Genomic DNA, 26,595 nt, shown 5'->3' with positions numbered 1-26,595 from the left:
TTTCTGACGTTTCTAAGCACATACATATCAAAGCTGCGATTGTCGTTGTTCCATGGTTATTATTGTCAAAGTCATATTTCTGACTTTCATGGGGAGCTCAATGAAAAGGTACGGTCGCATGTCATTGGCTGAAATTTTCAAGGTTGCGGAACTTCATAAATGTCGCTTTGGCTCGTTGGTGAATGCTATTTGGCGCGCCTTAATTCATTACACAAATTATGGTAAGATTTATATGGGTATATTGAAAACGACCATAAGAAATCAGCATACACTAAACACACGCTCAGTCGGTTCTCCTGGAGACATCTGTAGGGGACATCGTCATCGATCTACACATCAAGCAATGCCCAAGAACAACCTTGAATTTTTTGAAATTGTGCAAGATCAAATACTATAACTTTTCACCATTTCATAATGTACAGAAGGATTTCATGGCACAGACAGGAGATCCTCTTGGAACTGGTGTAGGAGGAGAGTCCGTTTTCGGTTTGCTCAACGGACCAAGTCAAAAATACTTTCCAGCAGAAATTCACCCAAAGCTAAAGCACAAAAAACGTGGCACAGTCTCCATGGCTGTGGCAACCGATGCATCAGTTGCTGCCGGTGGCGTCAGTGGAAGTCAGTTCTTTATTACGCTCGCCGATGATCTCGACTATCTGGATGGTAAATACACCATATTTGGAGAAGTAGCTGAAGGATTTGATATCCTTGATAAAATCAACTCGACCTATTGTGATGAGAACGGCCGGCCTTATCGCGATATTCGAATTCGACACACTATCGTTTTAGATGACCCATTCCCGGATCCAGAAGGTCTTCAAGTCCCTGACGAATCGCCCTTACCATCCAAAGAGCAAATAGAGTCAATGCGAATTGGGGAAGACGAGGATATTGAAGAGCATGGTGATCCCGAAGAACTCGAGAAGCGACGTAGAGAGCACGAAGCAAAAGCACAGGCATTGACTCTGGAAATGGTTGGAGACCTTCCTTTCGCCGAAGTGAAACCTCCAGAAAACGTCCTCTTTGTTTGCAAACTGAACCCTGTCACTAGAGACGAAGACTTGGAAATGATTTTTTCTCGTTTTGGCCATATCAACAGCTGTGAAGTCATCAGAGATCGGAAAACGGGAGACTCTCTTGGTTATGCATTTATCGAATTTGACAATAAGGAAGATTGTGAAGAGGTATGTGTTTTTTTGGACTTTGTCTGAAATGTCTATAGAAATTCCCAGTGCTCTAACAACGGTTGTGTGTCTATGCTTCAGGCTTTCTTCAAGATGCAATCTGTGTTGATTGACGATCGCCGTATACATGTTGACTTTTCACAGTCTGTCTCTAAACTCCACACCGACTGGATCTCCAAACGATTGAATAACCAATCAGCCACAATCGGCGGTGTAGAAGGTCTAGAAAAACGCAAACGATATCGCGAAGAAAACGCACATGAACGAGGAGACGACTATGACCTAGTATTTGAGCCATCCTCCAAACGATCGAAAGACCGGGACAGAGGTCGAGAAAAGGACCATGACAGAGAGAAGGACAGAAATAGAGACAGAGGCAGTCATAGAGATCGCGGTAGGGATGATGACCGTTCTCGTGGCCGAGAAAACGACAGGGACAAAGACAGAAGGCGTGATGGAGATCGACATCGAACCAGGGACAGCGACAGAAGTCGGGGCAGCAATCATGGCAGAGACCGTGACCGAGAAAGAGGCGATGATCGACGTAGGTATCGGTAAACAAACCCCATCTGTAAATTTTTAAGCCCACTACTGTACATGACCTGGTGTGTAATAAAGTAATGCGCCCAATGTATTTGTAGAAGCCGCTTCATCATGTCTGAACTTGTCAAAAATGAAATTTGATGATTTTATTATCAAGATGTTTGCAGAAATGACAGGTCATTGCATTGATGAAATATTAATAGGGACAGGTTTTGCAGGGGCATAGGCTGGAGGTGGTGTCATGATATACTCTGGCATTGTAGCGGCCAAAACACCAGGTTGTAGGCATGCTTGTCTTTCTGGCTCAGCTCGGTACGCTGGTAGGGACATAGCTTCCTCGACAGGGTACTGCTCCAAATCCAGGCGAACAGAGTTGACAAGGAGAGCATAAAACGCCTGATGCAATGTAATGAAAAAATTAATGAATCAATTATTAAAGTGTTTATCATGGTCATCAAATCAACTTACATTTCCGCATATATTAACAAGCAATATAATCAGCCTTATCCATAGTAATGCACTCCAGTGATCTTCGCATGTCTGATGCTGAGCAGCACTATTTTGGTGCGCTCTATGCCGATGGCTTGCATTGCTTATACATGCATTAATGAATATCTTTTTTCGCATACCGATTTCTAGCAGAGACGCAACATCGTCGACAAGAACGAGAACGATAATGAGAAAAGCGAGAGGCACAAAACAGCTGATGATGCGTTTGTGGTTCTAACACCATGATAGGACAATCATAACAACCGATATTCTTAGTTCCCAGCCAATTGAAAAGATATCAACTTAATTATATAACTCACCGTGTAAAGACCTAATAGACCAATGGCAGATATAACAATAGTAGCAAATCCTAACGACATATGTAGAAAGAAGGCTGTAGCTAAAAACGAGCCTACTCCATTACCAGTTAAAGCTATTATGTTGTTATATGCTCCAACAAATCCTCTGCACTATGGGCAAATGTTCAATGATGATGGTTAGTGTTCTCCATATCTATTAGCAAGTTTATAAACCTAGACATACTAAGCACATGGAGGTCAATAGGATGGCACCTGTCCTGATAGACATGCAATGGCAAAATTGAGTCAACCTGGGCAGCCTTGGAGTAGCATTGCAACACACTGGCATTGGATCACAATTTGGAGGTTGATCAAAACCGGAGCTTGAGGATACTTTCGGTGTGAGACGTGTAAAAGTGGGGCGCGCTGGTATACCGTTGCTTTACCAGAGGTAGCGAAGATAGAAAAGGGGAAAAGAATCAGTGCATAAGCCCCTATGGCGAGTATTTAAAATTGTTAGTCCATTTTAGAAACAGTAATAATAAAGTGGAAAAATTCAATATAAGACAATGGAAAATTGCAAATGTTTTCCTTCCAGTTTTTATTGATATTTATAGTGAGAGACGCAAGAAGACACTCTTGACGAGCTACGCTGTGTTGTGAGCTATTGTTCTTGATCATGTGGGCTGACTTAATATAACAAAATGTACAAGTCAATCACGCTATGGCGATTGATCTTTACATGACCATATCGTCGTTTCGCTTACACCCAATACGCGAATTGTAGAGGCTTAAATCAAGTCAAGGCCATTATACTTACATTTTTGCGACAAAGCAACAGTAAACGCATGAAAAGCAGTATCTCGTCCACAGTACTCGTGCCTGTACAAAGGAAAGTCTTTGATCTTAATCTGCTTCATAGCATAACCTGTAGTTCATGCACACTCTTGAAAAATGGCTTCACCCATCTATAAACGTTATTTATAAACTATAGATAATCGTCCACGTAGTATGTCTCTTTTCAATACAGCAACGTACAAATTGGTCTGCTCAGCTTTCCTACACGACTCTGGTTAGGAAGAATATATTAATATGGAATCTAATCCTGTCAATTTTTCAGCTGTTATGTAGCATCAAAGTAAAATATAGAAATGTGTGCGTATAGCATTGTAGTGGTCAATGTATTTTAAAGTAAGTTGGAAAATGTTGAGAAATAGCCTGGTGAAGCATGAAAGTTATACAAAGCCTCAGACGCCTGGTTCGTGGATAAAGATAAAAGAACGAGTAGTAAAATTTTATCAACCATTAGTTTTAAAAAAATTAAAGGAAGAAGGGATGATATCTATCTCTCAGATATACAGATATACTTGGTGATGTTTGGAAGGTTGGAAGTGGCAAAATCGCGGTCTACGGCCGTATGACTGCTACTGCCAAAAATTCCACATTAGTTGAAATTTCGGTGGTAGTTACTGAATCACACAATAACGCTCATGACGTCCAGTAAAGAAAAAGATTCACAGCAGCCTAGCCAGGAAATCCTGGCAATCATACATGAAGGCTCTCGAGCATTTTCACTCCATGACTACGAAAACGCAACAGACAAGTTTGGTCAAGCTTGTGAACTGCTGTAAGTACATACAACCTCACTTTCGGTTTTAACGCGAAGCAAAACGCTAATCCTATCTGAAGTGATAATCAATTTGGAGAACTAGCGCCACAATGTGCTGATGCTTACTTCATGTATGGAAAAGCTCTACTGCAGAATGCGATACAGCAAAATTCAGTCCTTGGAAATGCTGCTGCTGAAGACAGCGCCGCTGTCGAAGACACGGAAACGCGTAAGTACACTTTTTTCTTTTAAAAAAAACCCCCTCCTTTGAGTGGTGTTTCATATGCTTGCAGTCTAATCTTCAACTCCCTGGCTATAACAGAAAATGTTACAGTTTCCAATCCTCGATTCCATTTTGAAGGAGAACCTGATTTAAGAGAAGTGGAAGCTGAAGGCGACGATGAGGCTGATGATGAGGAAGGTCAAGAAGACCAAGAAGAAGAAGGCGAGAGTGATATGTTCAACGATGCATGGGATGTACTGGACATTGCGCGCGTTATTTACGGAAAAGATTCTAGTCAGGAGGCGAGATTGAAGCTTGCAGATGTATACTCATGCCTTGGCGACGTGTCTTTAGAAACTGAGAAGTTCGACCAAGCCATACCTGACTTTCAGTCCGCTCTCAGCATCAAACAAAGCATTTTGGATGAAGACAATCGAGAGCTTGCCGAGCTTCATTATAAACTAGCACTTGCATTCGAGTATTCAACTTCAGAACAACACCAAGCTATTGAAGAAACACGAAATGCTGTAAAGGTTCTTCGCAATCGACTGTCTACTTTGAAAGAAAAGCAACTTGCCGAATCCGGAGATGTCAAAGGCAAAGGAAAGGAAAGTAACGTGGTTATCGATTCAGGACGTACATCCGACATACAAAAGGAGATCGATGAAATACAAGAATTGATTCCCGACATGGAGGTCAAGATAGAAGAACTGAAGAATCCAAAGCAGCTAGAGGCCCAGGTGGATATGCTTAAGGAAATGCTCGGTCTGAAAGGTTCAACTGGTTTGCCTGCAGTACCTATTCCTACCAATGTCAATGATCTCTCATCACTGGTGAAAAAGAGAAAAGCAGATAATTCTGCCACCGCACCTGAAAAGGAGGGCAAGCAACCCAAGAACGAATAAAATAGATACTAAATAAAATGCAAGTTTGGCTACTGGAGGCAGTTGGTGACAATATGGAGCTATGATAGATTCATCCATGTGGAATAAGAGGATAGATAGATGAGGGCACGCTTGCCTGTCTTAAAGTTGCAAGTGTAAGCCGTATTTTCGCTATTGGCCGAGCAAACGGTGACAAAGAAGGCAAGCAGAAATCTCAGCTTCGATGGCCGATTCTGAAACGCAGAAGCTGCAGAACCACGACTTGGCAACATGGGTAAAGTTTGACACTTCCGATATGATTAATTGACAAAGAGTGATAGTACACCATCTAGTTTAGGATCACTTGTGGCTATAGGCAAGTATCAATAGTGTGAGATAATGAACGGATGCGGTCATCACAATTCCGCTTTGCGCAAATAGCTCGCATTATTTCGCATTATTACACAATTTTGAGTTTTAGGACTGTCAATATTTTCTCTGCTTTAAAGGTCTCAGAGTTTTGTTCCCAATTCCTATATCGTCTTTTAACCAAGTTTATTTGGAATGGCGGAATCTGTTCTCAAATTTTTGGGACTGAAATGGGAAGAAACTGTGGAATGCCGTTTGTCTGTGGGTAACGCTGTCGCTGAAGCAGAATACAATACTGGTAACTTCAGTATTGCTATCGACGCACAAAATTTGATGGTAGTCGTTAAGAATAGCACAGGAAGAGTCGCCTGGCAGTGTAAGCTTTACAATCTATATACCTAAATTCGGTCCTTTACTAAAGAACTTCGCGTTATCGACTCCAATATAGCAATTCATAACTATCCTTTTGTGCAAAGTACTCTTGGCCAAGATTATATTGGTGACGGCGAGGGAGGATCTTTCAAGATTGAAGAACATGACGAACACTTTACGGTCTTACAAACTATTACCAGCGTGACGCACACGGATAATTCTGTCACCATTCACGGCGGCATCGGCCATAAGCTCGTTCCGCCAACACATACGGACTATACATTCACCTTCACCGAACTAACTCCGAAGCACCTTCAATTCCAAGTCCGAGTGGGCAAGGAAGGCGTTCCGCTTCAAGCCAACAGTTATAGACGAGTCATACTTACCTACAGTAGTCACAAAGATGAAGACTTTTATGGGTTTGGTGAACAATTTTCGTTTGGAACTCTTAAGGGCCAGAAGATTCCTATTCTTGTTCGGTAAGTGGGAGTGCAGAGGCTGAGAAAGACAGGCGATGAGTCTAAAATTCCAAGTTGTTGACAGAGAACAAGGTGTTGGTCGTGGAGCGCAACCGGTAGGTATTATTTCTATGTTGAAGGAATGGAAAGTATGGAAGTATTGACGTTTTTTGGTTTAACACAGATTACTGCTATTCTAAATGCTAGACCAGAAATTTTTGGTTTGTTTTATTCCGCAAGGTGCGTCAGACTCACAGCTACAAATTAACCCGTCTTTCTACATTAGGCCAATTTGCGGGTGGCGATAGCTTCACGACATATGCACCTATTCCCCAGTATATCACAACTGACAACCGTTGCGTATTCTTGGAAAATAACGAATATTCGTCCTTCGATCTTCGAAAGCCGGACCGAGTTGTGATCCGCGTCAACACTCCCTTGGCTGTAGGACGCATTGTAGACGGAGATAGCATGCTGGAACTTATTTCGAACTACACAGAATATTGTGGACGTATGCGTGCTCTCCCCGAATGGGCAGGAAAAGGCGCCATTGCAGGTATGCAAGGCGGTGAAGAAAAGGTTCGCGCTGTTTATGGACGACTCAAGGAGTACGATGTGCCCGTGGCTGCCTTTTGGCTGCAAGATTGGTGCGGAAAGCGCATACAAAAAGTTGGAAATGTCGAGTTTAAGCGCCTTTGGTGGAACTGGGAGAACGACAATGTCTTGTACCCTCACTGGGGGGAGCTGGTAACTGACCTGAAGGCTGAAAATGTCCGTACGCTTAACTATGTCAATACCTTCCTTGCCGATGTGCAAAGCAAGCCGTCTGCTAAGCGCAATCTGTACCAAGAAGCGAGCGAAAAAAATCTTCTCGTTAAGGATGCTAAAACCGGTGGAAATCTCATTGTCAGTAGTGGCCCGGAATGGGAGGCTGGCCTTCTCGACATCACTAATCCTGAGTGTAGAACATGGTTCAAAACACTTATGAAAGAGTCAGTTTTCCAGTATGGTGTATCAGGTATGTCTGTTTCCATCTATCTACACTACTTCTGAAATGTAAATATTAACGCATGGGGTTTTTGCCATGTATTCAAACAGGTATGATGACGGACTTTGGAGAATACACACCGTACGATTCTGCTGTCGCCAAGTTCCACTCCGGAGTACCTGCTGAGGAATTCCATAATCAGTATCCTCAAGAATGGGCTAAATTGGCTTTTGAAGTTGTCCAAGAACTCGGACTTGAGGATGAAGCTGTCATGTTCCATCGTTCAGCCTTCACGAAGTCTCCCGGTGAGTAGAGGTAACAGCTACGTGTGACTTTCCTTGATTATCTTCTTACATTTAGAATGCAGGGTACATGAACTTGATGTGGGCTGGTGACCAGAACACTGCCTGGGATGAGCATGACGGGATGAGAAGTGCTGTAAGTCCTTCAACCAAGATTTTCGATGGAGGTATGAAGACAAAGCATTAAATGATTGAGATCTAGGTAACTGGTATGCTCTCTGGTGGATTCTCTGGATTATCCATCACTCACAGTGACATTGGTGGCTATACCACTTTCGCTGGTGTTATTCCTGGCGTGACAATCAAGGTATAGTAACTACTCTATGTGACTGAATCAGTTTCTGCGTCTAACGCCTGAATACACTTTTTTAGAGAGAAAAAGAGTTGCTTCTAAGATGGATGGAGCTTTCTGCATTCACTTGTGCATTCAGGACTCACGAAGGTATGCTACCAGTACTCACGTTTGATACTCTGTAAGTTTGCTAAAACCTTTTACACCTTATTTAGGAATCAATCCTGATGTAAATGCACAATTTTACGATGATGAGGGTTAGTATGCCTTTGAAGCTAATGGCATTTGCTGCTTACATACTAAGAATTACCATATCAACAGACACCTATATACATTTTGGCCACACGGCAAAGCTCTTTGCATCTGTTTCACCTTATCGTCAACGACTTTTGGAAGAAGCACAGAACAAAGGCTATCCAGTCATGCGACATCCTGTCTTACTCCATTCCAACGACAAGAAAGCTCGTTCGATGACGTTCCAGCAGTATTATTTGGGCAACTCCTTATTAGTAGCGCCTGTTCAGTCGCCGTCGACTACATACGTTAAAGTCTACTTCCCGCAAGAAGAAGGGGTCACCTGGCGGCACATCTGGACCGGTAAATACTATCAAGCCAACGGTAGTAGACTATCCGTAGATGCTCCCATAGGTCAACCTCCAGTCTTCGTCAAAGAACCTAGGGAAGACGATGGTTTGTTGAATGACCTCATGACTTATGCAACAAATTATTATGAAAAAGTCTCCAAAATGAAAAAATAATCCGACAGGGTTGGTTGCTACTATGACAGTATCTATTTTTTCAAAGGCAATAAACAAGATAATTCGAGATATTGAAAAATATATGGGTTGCTCTACAAGGAATGTTCATATATATAAGGTCTAGCTGCAAAATGCGCCGGCAGTAATGCAGCAGCACGCAGGGAGGAGGGAAAATAGAGGATTTGCAAGAAAACACTGGGAGAATGAAGTAATGTGGAAATTTGTTCATTTACAATTCATCATCGCCTTCAAACTTGTGTTGTTGGCGATACTTGATCAAATCAGCAATGGTGATCATCTTCAGTCCATGCTTTTTGGCGAATAAAGCACAATCATCTCGTCGAGCTACATCACCCATTGCATCATCTTCCTTGAGTAGCTCTCCAATTACGGCGACAGGTGCAAGCCCAGCCAATCGACAAAGGTCGACACCGGCTTCTGTGTGGCCAAATCGCTTCAAGGTGCCACCGGGAACTGCACGTAGTGGCAAAATATGCCCTGGTCTGGAGAAGTCTTCGGGCTTGCTGCTGGCGTCCGCTAATTTTCTGACAGTCAGAGCTCGGTCATGTGCCGATATACCAGTGGTTGTACCTAAATTACAATGAACAATAAGCACGTTTACTCTGACATGTGAAGTATGAATCCGTGGGTAACACAAATTCGACTTGACATACCTTTAAGATAGTCTACTGAAATACTATAAGCTGTTCTCATCAATTCAGTGTTCTTTGGCACCATTAAAGGTAGATTCAATTGCTCCAATCGCTCAACTGTGGTAGGGGCACAAATGTACCCACTGAAACCGTTCCGAGAACATGTCAGCGTCCTTGTTGTTATATTCGACGTTCACCTCGGATTCAACCTTACCTAGAATAGCGAACGAGAAATGCCATATCTTCTGTGCTAGTCTTTTCCGCAGCAATTATCAAATCTCCTTCGTTCTCTCGGTCTTCGTCGTCCAAAACCAAAACAAATTTGCCTTGAGCTAATGTATGATGCAAAGGGTGAGTAAACCCACACTTGGAGTGCCAAGTCAAAACGAACCAAACATACCAAAGTCTTCGAGAGCATCTTCTATAGAGTCAAACTTAATCTCTGCATCGTATCTTTGTTGCATGGTATTCAGAATTTCTGGAATGTTGGATTTAAATGCGTCCGGGGATGTTGCTTTGAAAATAAATAACGACTGGTTGTGCGGCCTCCTATTTATTAAAATTGAGCGCTTTGTCACGCAAACCAGTCAAGTTGGAGCTGACAAATTTTTGATGAAGCAGAAAAAACAGAGTTGGCAACTCACTCAGCACAAACAAATAACCGAGATCGGCGCATCTAAAAAATTTTATAACTTTAACTTCTTCCGTTAACTCAACCTTGCCAGATCAATGTCAGGACAAATTCCTATAGAGGAGCCTCTATACGATGACAACGATTCAAAATCCTCCACTACAATTGCTCAGCCGGGCTTCGAGAAAGATGATTCAGATAATCAACCGCTGCAGCCACCGGATGGAGGACGAGGCTGGCTAGTGGTGTTCGGTTCATTTCTGGTAAGCTGCATACACAGTTATTGAAGAAGGTGGACCCCCTTTTATCTCCCTGGCATTCTATACTCATACACTCAAAATCCCTGTTGTTTCCAGGGTTTGTTCTCCATGTAAGTTACGATTTTCGTCATTATTTCATGTCAATGAAACCTGTTCCAACAACATGTGATCTTTTTAGCTTCGGATACAATTACTCCTGGGGTGTCTTCTTAAATTACTACAATAAGTACGTATATGTTGGTCAACTGCCGACACTATCATGGATCGGATCAATATGTGTATCTCTCTTCTTCTTCCTCGGACCAATCAACAAACATGTCATACGAATAATGGGATATAGAAATATGTTAATAGTTGGCAATATTGCCTGCCCCATTGCCCTGATTTTAGCTAGCTTTGCTACTCAAGTATGGCATGTTTTTCTGACACAGGGTGTCCTTTTTGGCCTTGGAGCATCGTTCATTTGGTTTCCCTGTATTGGAGCTAGTCAGCAATGGTTTTCAGAACGGCGCGGATTGGCCATTGGCCTAGCTATGTCGGGCTCAGGTATTGGAGGCTTGGTGGTATCCAACATTGCACAAGCAGCGATATCAAGTGTTGGGTATAGATGGGCTCTTCGGATCATAGGCATAATGGCCTTCGTACTATTGATCATCACCACCTTTACTGTCCGACCTCTCGGTAATATCAATCAAACTGGCGGAAAAGAAAAAATAATTGCTTGGTATCTGTTCAAGAACCCCCAATTTTGTGTCATCTTCCTTCATGGTTTAATCACTACTTTTGGCTATATGGTAAGCTACCATCATCGGAAGGAAAACAAACTTTACCATATTAATTTTGCTATTATTCCATCCCAAAAGACACCATTCTTTCTTCTTCCTAGTAAGCCTTCATTTTTACACTCGGTAATGTAGATACCCCGGTCGGCTAACCTACCTGCGTTTCATTACAGGTTATGCAACTTACCTTGGATTGGATCCATGGGTTGGTGCCAATCTTTCGGCTATCATGTCAGGAGTGAATGCCGTGGCGCGCATTTTCACTGGTTACATGGGAGACAAGCTTGGGAGATTCAATTCACTCTTCATATGTACTATGCTGTGTGGAATTATGTGTCTGGTCGTATGGATCCCTGCCAAGAATGAAGCTGGTGTTTGGGTATTTGCTATTTTGTACGGCTTCTTTGGTGGTGGCTATGTCGCTCTGTTCCCAACTGTGCAGCCCCAAGTGGTTGGACTTGAGAACATATCACCCGCCGTTGGCTTGTTATATGCCACCAATTTCTTTGGATATCTCTTTGGCACGCCGATTGCCAGTAGAATCTTGGCAGACACAGACAATTATGCATACGCTGCTGCCTGGGCAGGATCAACTGTAATAGCTGGAGGTTTACTTGCTGGAATATTGCGCGTTCAGCGAGCTGGGTGGAAGTTAGCTAAAGTTTAAAACAAAAAGTTTTGATGATCTTTTTTTTTTTTTCAAGACCTGCAAGTCGCGTGGAAGCGCGACGAAATATTTTGGGTAAATTAGAAAGAAAAAAAAGTTTTAATAATACCACGATTTCATTTCTTCAGCTTTTGCTCTGGTCGCCATATGCAATGCTGTCTAGCCAATTATTGAATCGTCTAAAGCGGGAGCTTGGTAAGCTTTTGAACACACTGCCTTGGTGCCACTATACCATATCTCACCCCTATACAGCCATACTTGAACATGAACCTCCTCCAGGCATTGTATGCTACCCAATTGACGACGATTGCACCCATTTGGAAGCTCGTAAGAAATCTGTTGAATTGACGTTTTCGTTACTCTTTAACTTCTCATAACCATTTTTTTTTGGTATATAAGACATTAATGGCCCTGCCGAGAGTCCATTTGAGAAAGGAACGTTCAAGTTGGATATCCAAATTCCACAGCGATATCCCTTTGATCCGCCGCAAATGCGTTTCATAACACCAATTTACCATCCGAATATTGATGAAGCCGGTCGTATTTGTGCAGATATATTGAAGATGCCTCCGGCAGGTAACTGGGTACCAGCATTGAATCTTTCAACCGTTTTATTGGCGTTATCGGGGCTGATGAGTGAACCTAATCCTGAAGACCCTTTAGAGATGGATATAGTGAGTATTACATCCGTTCTAACATAGTGATATACAAGTGTCTTACATGAAATTGCAGGCTGCTGAATACAAGGAAAATATCGCTTTGTTTCGATTAAAGGCTCAGGAGATGACTCTAAAGTATGCAATAAAAGGATCAAATAACACGCCTGCTTCATCAAGTTGCCAGACATCTAGTTTACAAGCAACTGATTCAGCATCCTCCAAAATTTCACACGCAACAACGACATCAATTACGCCACCTTCGATAGGTCAAGACAGTATCTTGGAACCAGCAAATCTTCCTGTCATCCGTTCCAAGAAATTGGGAAAGCTTTCTTTGTCTAAACGGAAAACTGAGGATAATGGAATTCCTATCTCTGAAAGGGACCTGAAAGAGACGAAGGGCAGTACGGTGAACATTAAGGATCAAAAGACCACACCCACTACGTCGAAATACTTCGAGAGTACATCCAAAGCAGTAACAATAACATCCTCCAATAACCTTGAAATAGTCAACAAATCCCTGAATAGCGATGGAGAAACTCTACAGCCAGTAACCACAAATAACACAATACCCTACAATAATCAATCAGATAACCGACTTGCAACCCATCATATCGCACCAAGAAATGTACTAGTGCAGGATTGCAACACTCCGAACCCTAATCAACCTCAGGCTTTGAATCACTCTTCAGACGAAGTATGCAGCGTAGATAATTTGTACACTATACACTCGCCAAATTCAATCTGTACCACCACCCCACAACCTCCTCCCACGGCAAACCCAAACGTTTCTGCCATAAAGGATGACCCAAATGATACTAGTATCAGCAATCGGATAGAGGTCGATACAAATACAATCATTCTTGATCCGCCAGTCTCCAGGAAGCGAGCATTGTTAAGCTTGGGAAAAAGTAAAAAGCTGAAAATGTAGAAATAATTGCTGTAGCAGTAGCAGTAGGAGCTGTACATAAAATTTCATTGTCAATTGAATTGACCTTACAAATTCAATTTACGCTTTTTTCCTTTCACGTGTGCCCTTGTTCTTTATCCTTTAACATGGCAGTTGACATCCCCAAACTCGAGACATTTGAACTCAAATTGCACGCTACCGGTGTTGCAGAGATTATATTCAACAGACCACAACGTTACAATGCCTTGTCTCGCTTGGCGTATGCCGTATGTTAGACTACTTTTCAATAAGAACCGTTATATCTCACACTTACCCCACAATTGCAAATGTAGGAATGGCTTGCTGCTATAAGATGGGCTGCCCGCTGCGACGAAGCCAAGGTTACCATCATTACTGGTAATGGAAAGTATTATACCAGTGGCCAGGAGCTGACCATGCCTGAACCAGTTACTGAGTCGAACGATTCCGACGATATGGTTGCCATTGCTAAGAAGGGCTCCGCTAATACAAAGTATGTTTTAAACTTCAATGATCAGTGGCAGTCTATGCCTTTACAATATTAACTTATATCCTTGATTAGGGCGCTTATTGATGAGATGATTAATTTTCCCAAGTTACTCATTGCTGCCGTCAACGGTATGTGAAATAGCCTGTGCCTGAATGGGGCCCAAGTTAAAAATTTTGTGGTCCACCCACTCGTTTACCTTTATATTCTGTTCATGATTACGTGCTTACTAAATCAAACATGTCTAGGTCCTGCTATCGGATTTGGTGTCACAACTTTAGCTCTTTGTGATGTTGTTTACTCTGTACCTCATGCTACTTTCAAGACACCCTTCATGCAACTGGGATTCTGTGCCGAAGGATGTTCTTCACTTTTATTTCCTCGTATCATGGGTCCATCCCGAGCTAACGAGATGCTTGTAAGCGATCTTGAATTCTCCATTTTTCTATACATAGAACTATATGCAATACTGAACAGTCTCATTATCTTTATCTGAAAAGTTGATGAATCGCCAATTTACCGCCCAAGAATTGGAACAAACTGGTTTCATCGGTCGAATTTTGCCAGCAGAAGGCTTCCATGACCACGTTTTGAAGCTTGCAACCGATGCTGCCAAATTCTCATTGGAGGCATTGAAGACCACCAAGAAGCTTGTTCGAGATGCAGATAGGGAATCGTTGTTGAAGGTGAACGAGGTTGAAATCCAGAGACTTGCTGAAAGAATGGCAAGCGATGATTGCATACAGAGACTTTTGGAATTTGTTGGTAAGTTTCATACTTTGTATATCTATATGACACTAGCATGAAATCTGACATTGGCGTTCAATACAGAACTTGCTCAGAAGAAGAAGCAGCAGAAATTGAAAAGCGCTTCTAAATTGTAAATTATACATCTACTTTGTCGCGTAATAAAGCTATCATATGTATGATCCATTGTTCGGTACCTTAATCATTCATTTAAGGCGATTTTTCTGTAAATTGTGGTAAGATAGCAGGAACTCTGTCTTAGCCCAAAGGTTTGAGAACTCAGAATTGTTTCTGCTCATCCAGTTATAAAAACAGAATTGATGTAAAAGTATAAAAGGGTACCGATACAAAGGACAGTTTAGTCTCCGCACAACTTCTTGATCGTCTACTATGAAGTCTACCTTTCTACTTATCATTGCATATATGCTAGCGTATGCTAACGCTCAAGCTAGCAGCACTTGTCTGGATGCAGCTGTGTAGGCAATCATTAGGAGCTCTAGCGCTATATATTCGGATATATGCACTAATCCATATTTTTCCCTTCAAGGTTCAACTTGTGTATCAAGACACAACAATCAAATCTGAATTCCTGCGGCCCAGTTGGTACGGTTTACTACAATAGATTGTATATGAGTGCACCCACAGAATCTAATTGACTTCTTATAATCTGGTGAAATAGACTATAATTGTCTATGCCAATGGCAGAAAGCAATTCTTACCTGCTACAATGTCTGTACTGATACAGCATCTGCTAACCAGGCTGCCATACAACAAGGAGTGGTTACAAGCATTTGCGGTGCAGCGTAAGTGTTAGTTTTTAGAAGGATACCTTGTACATCTTTTGCCATAGGTAGGGAGCTAATCAATCAATGCATCAGTTCCATAGCAGTACCTCCGGCCACCAACGTCAGCCAAACATCTGCCAGTGTGCCGAGTCAAACTATGGCTGCAGGTCCATCCAGCAGCAATCTTCCGTTAACTAGCTCGGGAAGCAATGGCACCAGTAGTGGATCTATAAAGGCCAATCCATCTGCAACCATACCATCGACTCCTCCTGCTAATACCAAATCGGAAGGTACCCATGCTGTCTCCAGCGGAATTGCTATCGTCCTCCTTACATCATCTGTTCTTTACTTCATTCTGTGAGATATAAATTCTATTGAATTATTCCATAGTTTACAGTTGGGCCACGGATGTTATCAAGTTGAAAGAAAATCTAACTACCGCTTTGCTACCAAATACTGATATCGCGATATTTGCATGAAATAAAAATATAATCTCGAAGTCCCTGCTTCTTTACTAAGTATAAGTAGTAAGGTATATCCCCTTCGCATCATCAGGGTATAATTTTTGATGGTTGACTTATGACTGTGGTCAAAGATAGTGTACCGTATATTATGTCACGATTTACAAAGACTGTGCTATCATTCAAGCATTGCCATATGGGTATAGACAACGAAAGGAGCTTTCTGTGGATTCGTAAGTTGATTCCTTTGTTTTCTTCAGCTATTTCAGTATCCTATCGCGCAAGTACTGATTGTTATTGTTAGAATTACGACGAATCGATTCAGAAAGGTCGTTGTACACATTTTATGCTCGACGACCATCGTATAAGGCTCAGTCGTGACGTTTGCTGTACAAATATAGATCACGATTCGATAAGCAGCATCTGCCCTTGACAATGCTGGGAGCTTACATATAGGTTGTAGTGAGGTTCAAAGATACATATAACGGTACTCAGTGTGACACCGTCAATGCGGAGAAAAGTTATTGTCCATGACTGGTCAAAGAAGACATTTGATGATATTCCCTTATTTGTGACATGCTGCACAATATCGATGCTAAGGGGCAAAATCAAGTGGTCACAAGGGTATGAAAGAAAATCCATCAATAGTTGAACTGTAGAGAGTGATAATATCTTCTACTGACACACACTGGCGATGCATCGAGACCAAGCAGCGTCATGGATGGCTAAATATCGGACTTCAAGCTCGGATCCCGCGCCGGATTTGACATGGCTTAGGACTTTTATAATGGAAGCTTTGGAAGACGAGCTGAGAGCCTGGCCCTGTTTGGTGACGGAAAAAGATATTCTCAAGCAAGATATTATTATAACCTCGTTGCCGAACCCCCTTCATCTGATCATCCAACAGCCAAACACATTGGCAATAAATAGATTCGTGGGTCGGACAACTAAACTGATGCTCACTGCTGTGATGGTTGTGGCGAAATTCTTTCCAAAAATAAAACAAGTTCGTCGTGCCGGTATTTCCGGTCAAGAGAAAAAATATGCCCATCAATCAAATCCTAGGTTATGAAAGAAATATGTAATCACTAAGAGAGTAACATGCTGCATATGTCGATCCTTGATATTGTAATGGAAAGGTTTCAAAAAGAATTAGGGCACGAGCGTTACCATTATGCTAGATAGTTCGGAAGGGTCCAGGCCAAAGTGAGGGAAAGGGGAGTGGACCGGGTTAACTCTACGTCTTACCAAGCTACAATAACTTTTCGATGAAGGTCATTATTATCAAAGCAGATTTTTGGTATTTTGGTATCTCAACTCAGCAAATGTAGAATATAAATGTTCAACCTTCTCCTTGAGTAACCGCCTTTCTTCCCCTAACTACATATTTCTCTCGCATACCTTGTCGTTCCCTTTTGTTCAAAAATACATTTTTGAAACGAAACATATATACAAAGAGTGGAAAGCGCCATACAACCTTTCTATATTGTTAAACATGCGCACATTCATGTTGCTGGCTGCTGCTACGGCAGTTTTGATTCAGATGGCTGAAACGTCACTCGTCACGATTCCTTTGCACAAACGCTCTTCGGATACCAGTTTCAAAAACACAGACCTTAATTACGATGATGGTTTGGTAAGATATTGTCACATCATTCGACATCAGCATAATATAAACATTTTGTCTAATGACTAGTTTAATTTATCAGCTTGTTGGAACAGCCTTGGTTGGTAAGTAATTTTTGCACCCCTCTCTGGCCCCCCCCAATGAAATTTTCCTTTGTTTATTGCTACGTAAACAGCCAGATCCATCTTCGTGGTCATTGCCTTCTATGGCGTGCCTCACCTTGCACCACCCTTATGTAGATTGCTGATCCTAGACGTTTTTGTATACTTCAGGTAACCCGCCTCAACAATTCGAGATTTTATTCGATACAGGCTCTGGCCTTACTTGGGTTCCATCATCGGAATGCAAGAGCGGAAATTGTAAAAACCGTGAAGGCTATAAGGCCGATCAATCATCAACCTCTGTCAACACCGGCCAAACTTATAAATTGTCTTATGGACAAGGCCAATGCATTGATGCCAAGATATACAAGGACACTGTTAGTATCGGCGGCTTTACGGTAATTGATCAACAATTTGGAGCTGCAACTCGAGTGTCCGGCTTTGATAAACCATCCTTTTGTACGTTATCATTTTTATCTATGCTAAAGGAACGCAGGTACAATGTTGATTCTGACACTTATCCTTTTTTTAGTGGGAGTATTTGGTCTTGGTGACTTTTCATCGAACGGAGACTATTATCTTAATGCCACTGGAAAACCGAACACCATTGGTTCCCAAGGTATGAACGCTGTACCATTATAGGAAATTCCTTCCGACATGATGTAACAGCTTTTCTATTTTACAGAAATCCGACGTCGACAAACAGCTCCAGGTAGCGCAAGCTATGCCTCAAATGCCTTTATGACTAATAATGGATATACTTCACCACAATTCGGGACGTATGTTACAAGCGCGCCTACAGGCTTTGGTAAAAGATGGCACACCAAAGGTCACTTTGTATTCGGTGGAGTCGACCATAGTGTCTACAAAGGCAAGATTGCCTATTTCCCGTTGGTCGATAGTTGCGATGATCAATCCAGTCGATTCTGGAAGATCCCCTTGACCTGTGTCAAGTTTGGTGATACCGACATCAAGCTACACCCGAACTCCAATGCTGCCATCAGTACCGGCACTAGCTTCCTTTCAGCTCCCATCAAACAAGCTGATAAGATTCATGATGCCATTGATGCACAATATGACCCTAGCTCCAATGTGTATAAGATCGATTGCGACAAGATTGACGATCTTCCTGATCTCATATTTACATTTAGTGGATACACTGTCAAGTTGCCTTCTTCTGAATGGACAACCCGCAAGGGCGATCAGTGTAATACACTTATTCGTCGTAGTTCTAGTGACAAGAACTGGATTCTAGGAGGAGCCTTTTCCAACAGTTTCTATACTATCTTTGACCTTGGTGGTGAACGTGTTGGTCTTGCTATTCCTAAGGACCAGTGCAAAGCCAAGATCTATAAACATGGTCACTCACTAGAGGATTGAAATGATGCATGAGACCCTGCATTCTATCATGATAGACAAATCATTGCATACATCTTCTTTGCCGCTTCTTCTGAGACTGTAGATTTATGTCACAGTCCTGCATATAGCCTAACCTTTACCGTGATGACATTCTCTACACCCCCTTCACTTTACCACACCGAACCGTACCGTACTGCCAATTTGTAAAATCAAAGCATCCTCACATTCATTCATCATTTTTTTCCTTTCCCCATCTTATGCAAATCAATGACATTTGTGATTGCCACACAGTAATTACCCGATTTGCTTGTATCCATTGACATTATCAACGAATGGCTGAGATAGATACAGCCTTGGCTATCTCTCATGCCCCGTTTGTACGTTTCATACTGACAACCAGATAAAACATTTTGCACAAATATGTAACGACAATTAATGAATGTTCTTTTGAAACATGTTTATTTTAAGAGTTGTAAAGCCAAACCAATATTTCCAACCGGAGTAACATTGGCATTCTGCAGCTTGACAAAGAAACAAGTCGTGTAGTTAGTAAACCACACGAGTGCTTTAACGGTAGCGGCGGAGAGAGAGAGTGTTGCGTCTCTTCCAGTTGGCGCGACGACCAGATCCGATGGTCTTGTTGAAACCGTGACCCTTTCCGTGACCGCGGTTCTTCTTGCCAATGGCGGTAAGACCACGAGCTTCACGGTGCTTGTGAACGGGGTTGACGATCCAGTTGATGCGAGCATCACGACGGATGGCCTTGTGGTTGGGATCAACAAGGATAACCTCGAAGTACTTGTAAGTAGCATCTTGGTTAACCCAGTAGGAGTTCAAGACGCGCAAGTTAGCGCACTTGCGACCAACACGCTCCTCAGCGGTGGCTTGAAGAGAGCGCTGGTACTTGAGGTGGTTGATACCCTGGTTGACGGGCTTACCGAAGGTGGCACCCTTGGGGGCGGTTCTCTTACGGTTACCGCGACGGACGCGGATACGGTAGATAACATAGCCCTGCTTGGCCTTGTAGCCGAGACGACGAGCCTTGTCAGGGCGAGAGGGGCGGGAAGCACGGTGAATGACATTCAATTGTCTAGCGGTAAAATCGAATTAGTTATCGTCGTTACATTAGGTATATTGAGCAAAACCTGCTAAAAGTATGATTTGCATACCTGTATTCCCAGCATCTAACGCGAAGCAAGAAACGGAAGACATCCGACTGCTTCTTCTTGTAAAGTTCCTCGAGATACTTGTAAGCTATGATAATAGGCAAAAGTGCGGGTTAATGATCAATTCTCGTCACAAAGGTTCAAAAAAGAAACGTCGAACGTACCACCCATGTCAAGACCTATGAATGATAGTTTGAAAAAAGGAAAATAGGTTAATTCAACAATTCAATCAAAGTATTAATCAATGTATCCTCGACGGTGTCACTCAATTCTCGAAGATTGTGCTGCTTTTGTGATATGCAACGATCAATTTCGAAATTGTGTGCATGTAAAAATATTCATTTCTGATTATGGTCGAACATTTTGCGAAATTCAGGTCGATACCAAGTTGATGCATATCAATCCATCGATCCAGTACAGTCATCCATCCAATCAGTATAGACTCGCTGCATCCATTTTCGTGGATCTACCCCCATCATCATCCAAATAGCATCTACACCCATACGCACCTGCAGTTAAAGAGGGAGTTCATCGTTTCTCGCTGAGCACTGACTAAAACGGCAATCGTCGCAGTCACGTGGCAATTTTTGACAAACGAATTTTCATGTTCAGTCCCATTCTTCAAGTCCGTTGCTGAAAGGTAATTCTATTGCTTTTGACAGTCTGGAATAAAATAGGATACCCTATTCAATACTCCATCTCATTGCGCTATCATTAAATGTGAATTTTGTTAAATGCTATCCTATGATTGTTTTTACAGATTGAAATATTAGTACTCTATGATACACATTAAGGTGCTATGTTGCTTATTCAATACGTCGCTTCTTAGCCTGAAATTCATCATGACTAATCTCGGCGACGTCAGTATTATCTGGTATTAGCTCTGATGATAAATTAGTGGTCGAATCTCGCAAGAACGTAACCGAATAGTTACTCACCTTGTGCTCTTAATACACGATCAAACAGCTGGATGTGCTTATGTGGCAGAAATATGCGAAATCTTCGTAGCAAATCCAGCCGATTCTCTCCAATGAATATATCGATGAGGCCATCAATAAATGGTTCAATCCCAATCTCCTTCCGCTTAAATTGTCGCACGATTTGTTTATATTGCCGGTGCTTATCGTGACCAAGTGTTGCGATTTCTGTAGAGTAAGCCTGTGCTTCTTCAAGCGTTGCTGTAACACCTCTCTTAGCATCAGAACCCGAGTGTTCACGTTGTGTTTTGGGAATTTGATTATCACGTAATATGGAGTACTCATTCAACGCCATGATGGTCGTTCGCGGGTTATAATTTCGTATCGTGACAGGCCCGCTCCCTTCACTATCATCGCCTCCAAGATTAATGGGTCTTCTTGCAAAAGCGGCTTCTCTGGTATGTGCTGAACTGTGTCTCTCTAGTCTTGTAGCATCAGATGTCGATGAGGGCTATCAAGAGTGATGGTTACTAATATGTACATACAAAGATATATCAGTGCTTCTATACTCACGCCATCATGCTTCATATCCCTGAAAAATTTGGTCAATTTCGTCTGGACCTCTCCAAAGTTTTGATATACCTTGACGTAGTCTCGGATCCACGCTGACAGCTGCGAAATAATTGATGGGTTCCCAAACCGTTCGTCACATAATAGAATAGCTCCGTAATCATTTCGATGACGAATAACTCTTCCTATAGCTTGATTGACGGCTCGAAGAGCTTGTTGCTGATACCATTCATTGCCTGAAATAGTCTTAATGTTTGAAAGATTTCAATGGTTAGCCAAGAAAACCGATAGCTTTAGCTTTTCATATCTCAATGTTAGGAATTTCAAATGTTACCTGAGACAGGTCGGTACAAGTGGATCGGATATCATCTAGAAAATTCTTCTTTTGCACAATCTAAATCGTGCATAGATGTCAGCTTATAAAATAGTGTAAACACGCTATTAGTGAATACAATATGGTAACTTACTTTTGGATCCTTAGAGTGAGCAAATGGTATACCTGTGACCACGACGGCTCGACCTCGGCCATCTGCAAAATCTACGCCTTCGGAGACCTTTCCGCGGCAAACGGCCATAAAGATAGCCCCATCGAAAGCTGGATCTTTGATTCTGCTGTAATACCCATTGATGGCTTGCGAAAATTCATATTTCGTTTTGGGTTCTACAAAGACCTGCTTTTGCTCAGTAAGCCGGTCCCAAACAGACTTGTTCTGTCCATTCTGCTTCTGAAGATTAGTACAGGCTGAGATTACATCTAATAAAGTAAAGGACCTACAGTAGAACGCCATGTACTTATACAATCGGCCATGACCGCATAAGACGGAAAGAAAACCAGAAGCCCTTCAGGTACCACTTTACTGAAGTTGACTTTCGAGGAAAATGTAAGCATCACTCAACTACTATATATTCTAATAGAAATATCTTTGCTTACCAATGGTGTTCCCCAGTTCATTTTTATAGGCAGGTTTCCTTCGCTGTTCGTATGTAGATGATAGTGTGGTACCTGCCGGACCTTTTGGCAACACGGCGATAAATGCCTTCAAATAAAATGTTGTTAGCCATGGACCGCCTCTACTGCATTGACTGTAGAGGCATTATATACCTGATTTGCATTAATAACGTGAGCATTTTCAAGCCGTACAGGAAACTTTCTGCAAGATAAATTATGTAGTTCAGATATCAAAAATCATAGCAAAAGAAGCGGTTTTTAAACGCTTACAATAGTAGTTCGGAAGCAAATGAGGACAAAGGTGCGAGTGTTCCACTAGCTAAGATGACGCAGCGCACTCTGAGGTTGACAAGATCCGTCATTGCTAATCCTGGACTGAAGCACCAGTAATTGAGTTGCCTTTCCGATACGCCTGCCGCCGTTTTGATATTTTGAATGTGAACCTTGTAAAATTTAGTATGGGCCATTGAGAATGTTTGGTCATCGTCAACTAGATACTCTGTTCTAAATATCATCCTGAGGGCATTGCTGAGATTACTCAATGAGAAGGTCGACTGATTGGATGAGTCTAAAAAATCGTACATAATTAGTTACTCGCCGCATCAAATCGAAAAGTGGTATGTCAAAAAACATACCGAGCGACGTCAGTACTTGTACAGCACTATCGATTCCCTGCTGTAGATAACCGACAGTTGAACTATTGATTTCCACCATGTTTAAAAGCTCGTATATGAAAATCCCCGGTTTGATAAGCTCGTCGCTGTAAGATAGTTCAATTTGGTCGATGGTAGTTCGGAGTCTGTCTAGCAGATCTGTATACGTGGTGAGATTGAGTTGCGAGCTAACCCACGAAGTGAGGTGGCTTACCTGCTAAGGCGCCAAAACTCTGGCTCATTAATCCAGAATCACTCATATTTGGAACCACAGCACTCTGGCATGCTTTCAATTCTTGTACGCACTTGCGCAATGTCGACATAGGTAGTTCAAATGAGGTAGCCTCTCCACAGCAAGATTCCTGTGACATTTCTATCGTTATACTGGGACATCCGAAAAGGTAAAGAAGGTTGTGTACACCTACCAAGTTGTGAGCTTCATCAAAGATGACTATACTGTTGTACAGATCAATGTTCATCGCCTTTCTGGCTGTGGAATCCACAATATAGTTGTACGGTAAAAGAATTATATCTGCGTCTAATTGCGAGTCCTTTGTAAGGTAGAATGGGCATGCCCTGTAATGACCATAAATTTGAATACAACATAACGGGAAGTGCACTAGGGTTAGCTCCTCTTACTTGTGCTTTGTCCCGAACGATACAATGTCCTCGATATCCATAATTTCACCTTCTCCTTGAAAAAAGCTCTTCGCCTCTTTGTCAGAGTGTTACATTAATAACAGTCTGTATGAAAAAAGTCGAGGTGAATGTTATTACCTTTTGTACCTGAATGGTAAGAACAGGCTTTACTGGCAACCTTGCGCCTACACATGGCTGTTCTTGTAGCATTAGAAGATGCTAGCTTAACATCTTCGTGAACTATAATGCAAGTTAATTCGATTATCAATACCTGTTGATAAACTCGGCTACTTTACTAATACACTTACTACATAGCTGTTCTCGTGATCCCAAAATGCAGACCTTTGGTCTGTGGGAGAAATTCAGGTCAGCTCGATTCTTTCTCCAAGGAGTTGAATATACCCTATAGTCTTACTTGTAAATTGTATTCTTTAGTTCTTTGACTACTTGTGTCAGCTGTGAATGTGTTCGAGAAGCATAATATATTTTGGGGGCACCAGCTTGCCAATTTTCTGCAGTGATTAATTAGCATGTTGTATACATTGTTGTAGTTTGAGTAAGAACATCCCAGTACCTAATTCAGGATGACTGGAGATTGCTTCCTCCATTTTTTTCTTCAGATTTTCGTCTTGGTATACATTTTGTTCCTTCAAATTTTCCATTCGATGTCGAGTATCAAAGACTTGACGCCAAGCAAGCGCAGCACACAGCAGCGTCAACGTTTTCCCTGTCCCTGTTGGAGACTTTTTCATATAAAGAGATTTAGCTCTCTTCAGCTCAAAAAATAATGAAGAGAATGAGAATTGCGTCTACCTCTAACAGTGCGTTTGAACCCTCGTGCAATGCCTGTAGGACAGATTGCATAAAGGCTTTTTGAACCTGTTAACAGGTCAGCTGTCAGCATTTAACCACATTAGACGCTATTCTTCATCGCCACATACATTATAGGCTTCATGCGGAAAATGAACTGTGATGCCTCTCAAGTTGTATTCCGGCATGAGCTATGGTCTGAAACGCGCCCTTGCGCGTTACAAAACTTTCTTTTGAGTAGTCTGCCCACCAAATTGAACGCGACTCTCCAAGCATATTGGCAGTCACAACTTTCTGTCTGCAAAACCCGGCGGCTTTGAAAAAAATTGGTTTTGACATTGAGTAACAATCAGATCAAAAATGAAGGCTCGGTATACAGACGTCGTGCAACACCCAAGCCAGGAGCTTATGGTGTTTAGCTACGGACAAGGTTATTATGTAGTTAAAACCAGGTATGTTTTTTTTTTAGGTTTGAATGTACAAAGTGGACCACTACTAAATTCATAACGACAGCACTGGCGAGATCATTAAGCAAGTTCAACCTAGCGAAGAGAACAAGACTTCTGGACTTGAACACTTTCGCACGACCACATTCAGTAAGGATGGAAAGTATCTAGCTACTACAGGAGACGATAAAGAGATCAGGGTTTGGGATACCACGAACTGGGAACAACAAAGTGCGCGACCAGTTTTAAAGCGCATCAATGCCATGCAATTTACAAAGGACGGCAGTCAAATTGTGGAAGCAGACAAGTTTGGAGATGTTTATGTGTAAGCTGCATATATTATGTGATTTTCGGGGATTCTGAAATCAAGCGACTAATAACTTATACTCGAACAGCTTTCCAACTGAGGTCAGTGAGACAACAGCCGCCGAAAAACAGGAAGAGATGAAAAAGAACAAGCCGATAGTTGGACATGTTTCTATGTTGACCGATATGACTCTCTCTGATGACGAGAAATACATTATCACAGCTGATCGTGACGAGCACGTCCGAGTCAGTAGATTTCCCAATGGGTATAATATTGAGTCCTATTGTATGGGCCATACAGAGTAAGTCCACTTACATAGCATCGGTTTCCGTTCGATGCCCTTGCTAATTGAATGCAAAATAGTGTCATCACCAATATCCAACTTCTTCCTTGGGCACCAAACATCCTGGCCACTGTTGGAGGAGATTGTACGTTCAGAATCTGGGATTTTGTGGTTGGCAAAGAGTTGCACTCTCTTCAATATAAATCGTATGTGGAGAAGTATGTTCCCGAAGGTGTGGATGCCAACTCAATGGATCCTATAGTCATGAAAATGGAATTGAACATGAAAGACAATATCGCAGTATTGTCATTTGCAAAGTAAGTTTTTGTGGAAGTCTACATATATCAAGAGTAAAGTGCTGGCACACTAACTAGGCAAAACACGTTATTAGGGCGCCCATTTTACTTGTACTTAAATGGGATGCGAGCAAATCTAGTTTCGAATTTAGCAGCATCGTGGAAACTTCAGCGCCTGTGCTGAGCTTTGGCTTTGACATTGAAGGTAACATTTGGACTGCTCTGGACGACGAGACCAGAGTCGCTGTATACTTGCGAAAGGATGGATCGGTAAGTAGAGCTTTGTGTTACTGCTGATGTAATCGAAGAATTGATATCTAAAGGTTTACTCTCTTATATCACTTGTAGTTTGTACCTGCTGATTCCGACGGCAAATATACTAATGACATCAACGCCGCCGAAACTCCTGAACGTAAGGCTATAATTGTCCTATAGATATTCTTTTTTCCACTTTGCTAACTTATTGCTTACTCTGGTATCAAGTGGCGTCCAAACCTGACTACTACACTGTTTTTAGTCTTCGAAAATACATTGAGTATGCAACCGACCTCTCTCTCGATAGAGAACAACGACCTTCACACATTTCACCAAAGAAGAAGAGAAAGATGGAAAGCAAATAGATTGGATACAGTGCCGAAGATTGCAATTCTAGATACTGCGATA

The 26,595-nt window shown here is 42.0% G+C and overlaps 14 protein-coding genes across 14 annotated transcripts; 10 read left to right on the top strand and 4 right to left on the bottom strand.

Moving 5' to 3' along the window:
- The first annotated feature begins 198 nt into the window (after window positions 1–198).
- On the top strand, window positions 199–1,848 carry K450DRAFT_236361 (uncharacterized protein). Its single transcript, XM_051588244.1, has 3 exons — window positions 199–221; window positions 288–1,184; window positions 1,266–1,848. Exons 1-3 carry the CDS (start codon window positions 219–221, stop codon window positions 1,740–1,742), a joined length of 1,377 nt encoding a protein of 458 aa, XP_051445594.1. The 5' UTR covers window positions 199–218; the 3' UTR covers window positions 1,743–1,848.
- A 42-nt stretch (window positions 1,849–1,890) lies between these two features.
- On the bottom strand, window positions 1,891–3,435 carry K450DRAFT_299346 (uncharacterized protein; the record flags this gene model as incomplete). The annotated part of the gene is made up of 6 exons (XM_051593706.1): window positions 1,891–2,123; window positions 2,196–2,450; window positions 2,537–2,649; window positions 2,760–2,788; window positions 2,859–3,009; window positions 3,336–3,435. 6 exons carry the CDS (start codon window positions 3,433–3,435, stop codon window positions 1,905–1,907), a joined length of 867 nt encoding a protein of 288 aa, XP_051445593.1. The 3' UTR covers window positions 1,891–1,904.
- Window positions 3,436–3,710: 275 nt separating this feature from the next.
- Window positions 3,711–4,235, top strand: K450DRAFT_236359 (uncharacterized protein). The gene has a single exon (XM_051588243.1). The coding sequence runs from the start codon at window positions 3,719–3,721 to the stop codon at window positions 3,887–3,889; it is 171 nt and encodes a 56-aa protein (XP_051445592.1). The 5' UTR covers window positions 3,711–3,718; the 3' UTR covers window positions 3,890–4,235.
- Window positions 3,914–5,282, top strand: K450DRAFT_236358 (uncharacterized protein). Its single transcript, XM_051588242.1, has 3 exons — window positions 3,914–4,142; window positions 4,205–4,353; window positions 4,459–5,282. Exons 1-3 carry the CDS (start codon window positions 4,006–4,008, stop codon window positions 5,250–5,252), a joined length of 1,080 nt encoding a protein of 359 aa, XP_051445591.1. The 5' UTR covers window positions 3,914–4,005; the 3' UTR covers window positions 5,253–5,282.
- A 357-nt stretch (window positions 5,283–5,639) lies between these two features.
- K450DRAFT_236343 (uncharacterized protein) lies at window positions 5,640–8,887 on the top strand. The gene is made up of 11 exons (XM_051588241.1): window positions 5,640–5,955; window positions 6,028–6,430; window positions 6,495–6,525; window positions 6,594–6,630; window positions 6,696–7,427; window positions 7,508–7,702; window positions 7,765–7,835; window positions 7,902–8,006; window positions 8,072–8,141; window positions 8,207–8,248; window positions 8,313–8,887. Exons 1-11 carry the CDS (start codon window positions 5,775–5,777, stop codon window positions 8,747–8,749), a joined length of 2,304 nt encoding a protein of 767 aa, XP_051445590.1. The 5' UTR covers window positions 5,640–5,774; the 3' UTR covers window positions 8,750–8,887.
- Window positions 8,864–10,105, bottom strand: K450DRAFT_236334 (uncharacterized protein). Its single transcript, XM_051588240.1, has 5 exons — window positions 10,047–10,105; window positions 9,803–9,971; window positions 9,617–9,734; window positions 9,424–9,545; window positions 8,864–9,340 (listed from the first exon to the last, which is right to left on the bottom strand). The coding sequence occupies exons 2-5, from the start codon at window positions 9,864–9,866 to the stop codon at window positions 8,979–8,981; spliced, it is 666 nt and encodes a 221-aa protein (XP_051445589.1). The 5' UTR covers window positions 9,867–9,971; window positions 10,047–10,105; the 3' UTR covers window positions 8,864–8,978.
- On the top strand, window positions 10,106–11,978 carry K450DRAFT_236329 (uncharacterized protein). The gene is made up of 5 exons (XM_051588239.1): window positions 10,106–10,296; window positions 10,390–10,403; window positions 10,472–11,087; window positions 11,157–11,178; window positions 11,249–11,978. Exons 1-5 carry the CDS (start codon window positions 10,132–10,134, stop codon window positions 11,740–11,742), a joined length of 1,311 nt encoding a protein of 436 aa, XP_051445588.1. The 5' UTR covers window positions 10,106–10,131; the 3' UTR covers window positions 11,743–11,978.
- Window positions 11,885–13,415, top strand: K450DRAFT_236326 (uncharacterized protein). Its single transcript, XM_051588238.1, has 4 exons — window positions 11,885–11,937; window positions 11,995–12,069; window positions 12,142–12,416; window positions 12,475–13,415. The coding sequence occupies exons 1-4, from the start codon at window positions 11,895–11,897 to the stop codon at window positions 13,330–13,332; spliced, it is 1,251 nt and encodes a 416-aa protein (XP_051445587.1). The 5' UTR covers window positions 11,885–11,894; the 3' UTR covers window positions 13,333–13,415.
- Window positions 13,416–13,432: 17 nt separating this feature from the next.
- On the top strand, window positions 13,433–14,757 carry K450DRAFT_236323 (uncharacterized protein). Its single transcript, XM_051588237.1, has 6 exons — window positions 13,433–13,577; window positions 13,644–13,822; window positions 13,892–13,947; window positions 14,065–14,234; window positions 14,317–14,581; window positions 14,648–14,757. Exons 1-6 carry the CDS (start codon window positions 13,458–13,460, stop codon window positions 14,698–14,700), a joined length of 843 nt encoding a protein of 280 aa, XP_051445586.1. The 5' UTR covers window positions 13,433–13,457; the 3' UTR covers window positions 14,701–14,757.
- A 173-nt stretch (window positions 14,758–14,930) lies between these two features.
- On the top strand, window positions 14,931–15,818 carry K450DRAFT_236319 (uncharacterized protein). Its single transcript, XM_051588236.1, has 4 exons — window positions 14,931–15,039; window positions 15,111–15,166; window positions 15,243–15,366; window positions 15,442–15,818. The coding sequence occupies exons 1-4, from the start codon at window positions 14,954–14,956 to the stop codon at window positions 15,707–15,709; spliced, it is 534 nt and encodes a 177-aa protein (XP_051445585.1). The 5' UTR covers window positions 14,931–14,953; the 3' UTR covers window positions 15,710–15,818.
- A 1,249-nt stretch (window positions 15,819–17,067) lies between these two features.
- On the top strand, window positions 17,068–19,190 carry K450DRAFT_236312 (uncharacterized protein). Its single transcript, XM_051588235.1, has 5 exons — window positions 17,068–17,445; window positions 17,519–17,540; window positions 17,709–17,996; window positions 18,070–18,156; window positions 18,223–19,190. Exons 1-5 carry the CDS (start codon window positions 17,305–17,307, stop codon window positions 18,915–18,917), a joined length of 1,233 nt encoding a protein of 410 aa, XP_051445584.1. The 5' UTR covers window positions 17,068–17,304; the 3' UTR covers window positions 18,918–19,190.
- K450DRAFT_236303 (uncharacterized protein) lies at window positions 19,191–20,589 on the bottom strand. The gene is made up of 4 exons (XM_051588234.1): window positions 20,572–20,589; window positions 20,227–20,241; window positions 20,066–20,150; window positions 19,191–19,986 (listed from the first exon to the last, which is right to left on the bottom strand). Exons 2-4 carry the CDS (start codon window positions 20,231–20,233, stop codon window positions 19,464–19,466), a joined length of 615 nt encoding a protein of 204 aa, XP_051445583.1. The 5' UTR covers window positions 20,234–20,241; window positions 20,572–20,589; the 3' UTR covers window positions 19,191–19,463.
- A 101-nt stretch (window positions 20,590–20,690) lies between these two features.
- K450DRAFT_236293 (uncharacterized protein) lies at window positions 20,691–24,805 on the bottom strand. The gene is made up of 19 exons (XM_051588233.1): window positions 24,732–24,805; window positions 24,604–24,669; window positions 24,365–24,533; window positions 24,206–24,302; window positions 24,099–24,139; window positions 23,929–24,030; window positions 23,791–23,866; window positions 23,577–23,727; window positions 23,366–23,513; window positions 23,134–23,310; window positions 22,769–23,066; window positions 22,652–22,700; window positions 22,481–22,586; window positions 22,325–22,416; window positions 22,017–22,268; window positions 21,884–21,943; window positions 21,553–21,795; window positions 21,001–21,490; window positions 20,691–20,945 (listed from the first exon to the last, which is right to left on the bottom strand). The coding sequence occupies exons 1-19, from the start codon at window positions 24,786–24,788 to the stop codon at window positions 20,869–20,871; spliced, it is 2,751 nt and encodes a 916-aa protein (XP_051445582.1). The 5' UTR covers window positions 24,789–24,805; the 3' UTR covers window positions 20,691–20,868.
- Window positions 24,806–24,940: 135 nt separating this feature from the next.
- On the top strand, window positions 24,941–26,296 carry K450DRAFT_236290 (uncharacterized protein). The gene is made up of 5 exons (XM_051588232.1): window positions 24,941–25,052; window positions 25,114–25,371; window positions 25,442–25,654; window positions 25,717–25,953; window positions 26,028–26,296. Exons 1-5 carry the CDS (start codon window positions 24,961–24,963, stop codon window positions 26,227–26,229), a joined length of 1,002 nt encoding a protein of 333 aa, XP_051445581.1. The 5' UTR covers window positions 24,941–24,960; the 3' UTR covers window positions 26,230–26,296.
- The last annotated feature ends 299 nt before the right edge of the window (window positions 26,297–26,595 follow it).

The sequence above is a fragment of the Umbelopsis ramanniana genome, assembly GCF_025399195.1.
Source record: "Umbelopsis ramanniana AG unplaced genomic scaffold K450scaffold_20, whole genome shotgun sequence".
Lineage (NCBI taxonomy): Eukaryota > Fungi > Mucoromycota > Umbelopsidomycetes > Umbelopsidales > Umbelopsidaceae > Umbelopsis > Umbelopsis ramanniana.
The sequence above is the reverse complement of the archived record's forward strand: the minus strand, read 5'-3'. Positions and strand labels throughout refer to the sequence as shown.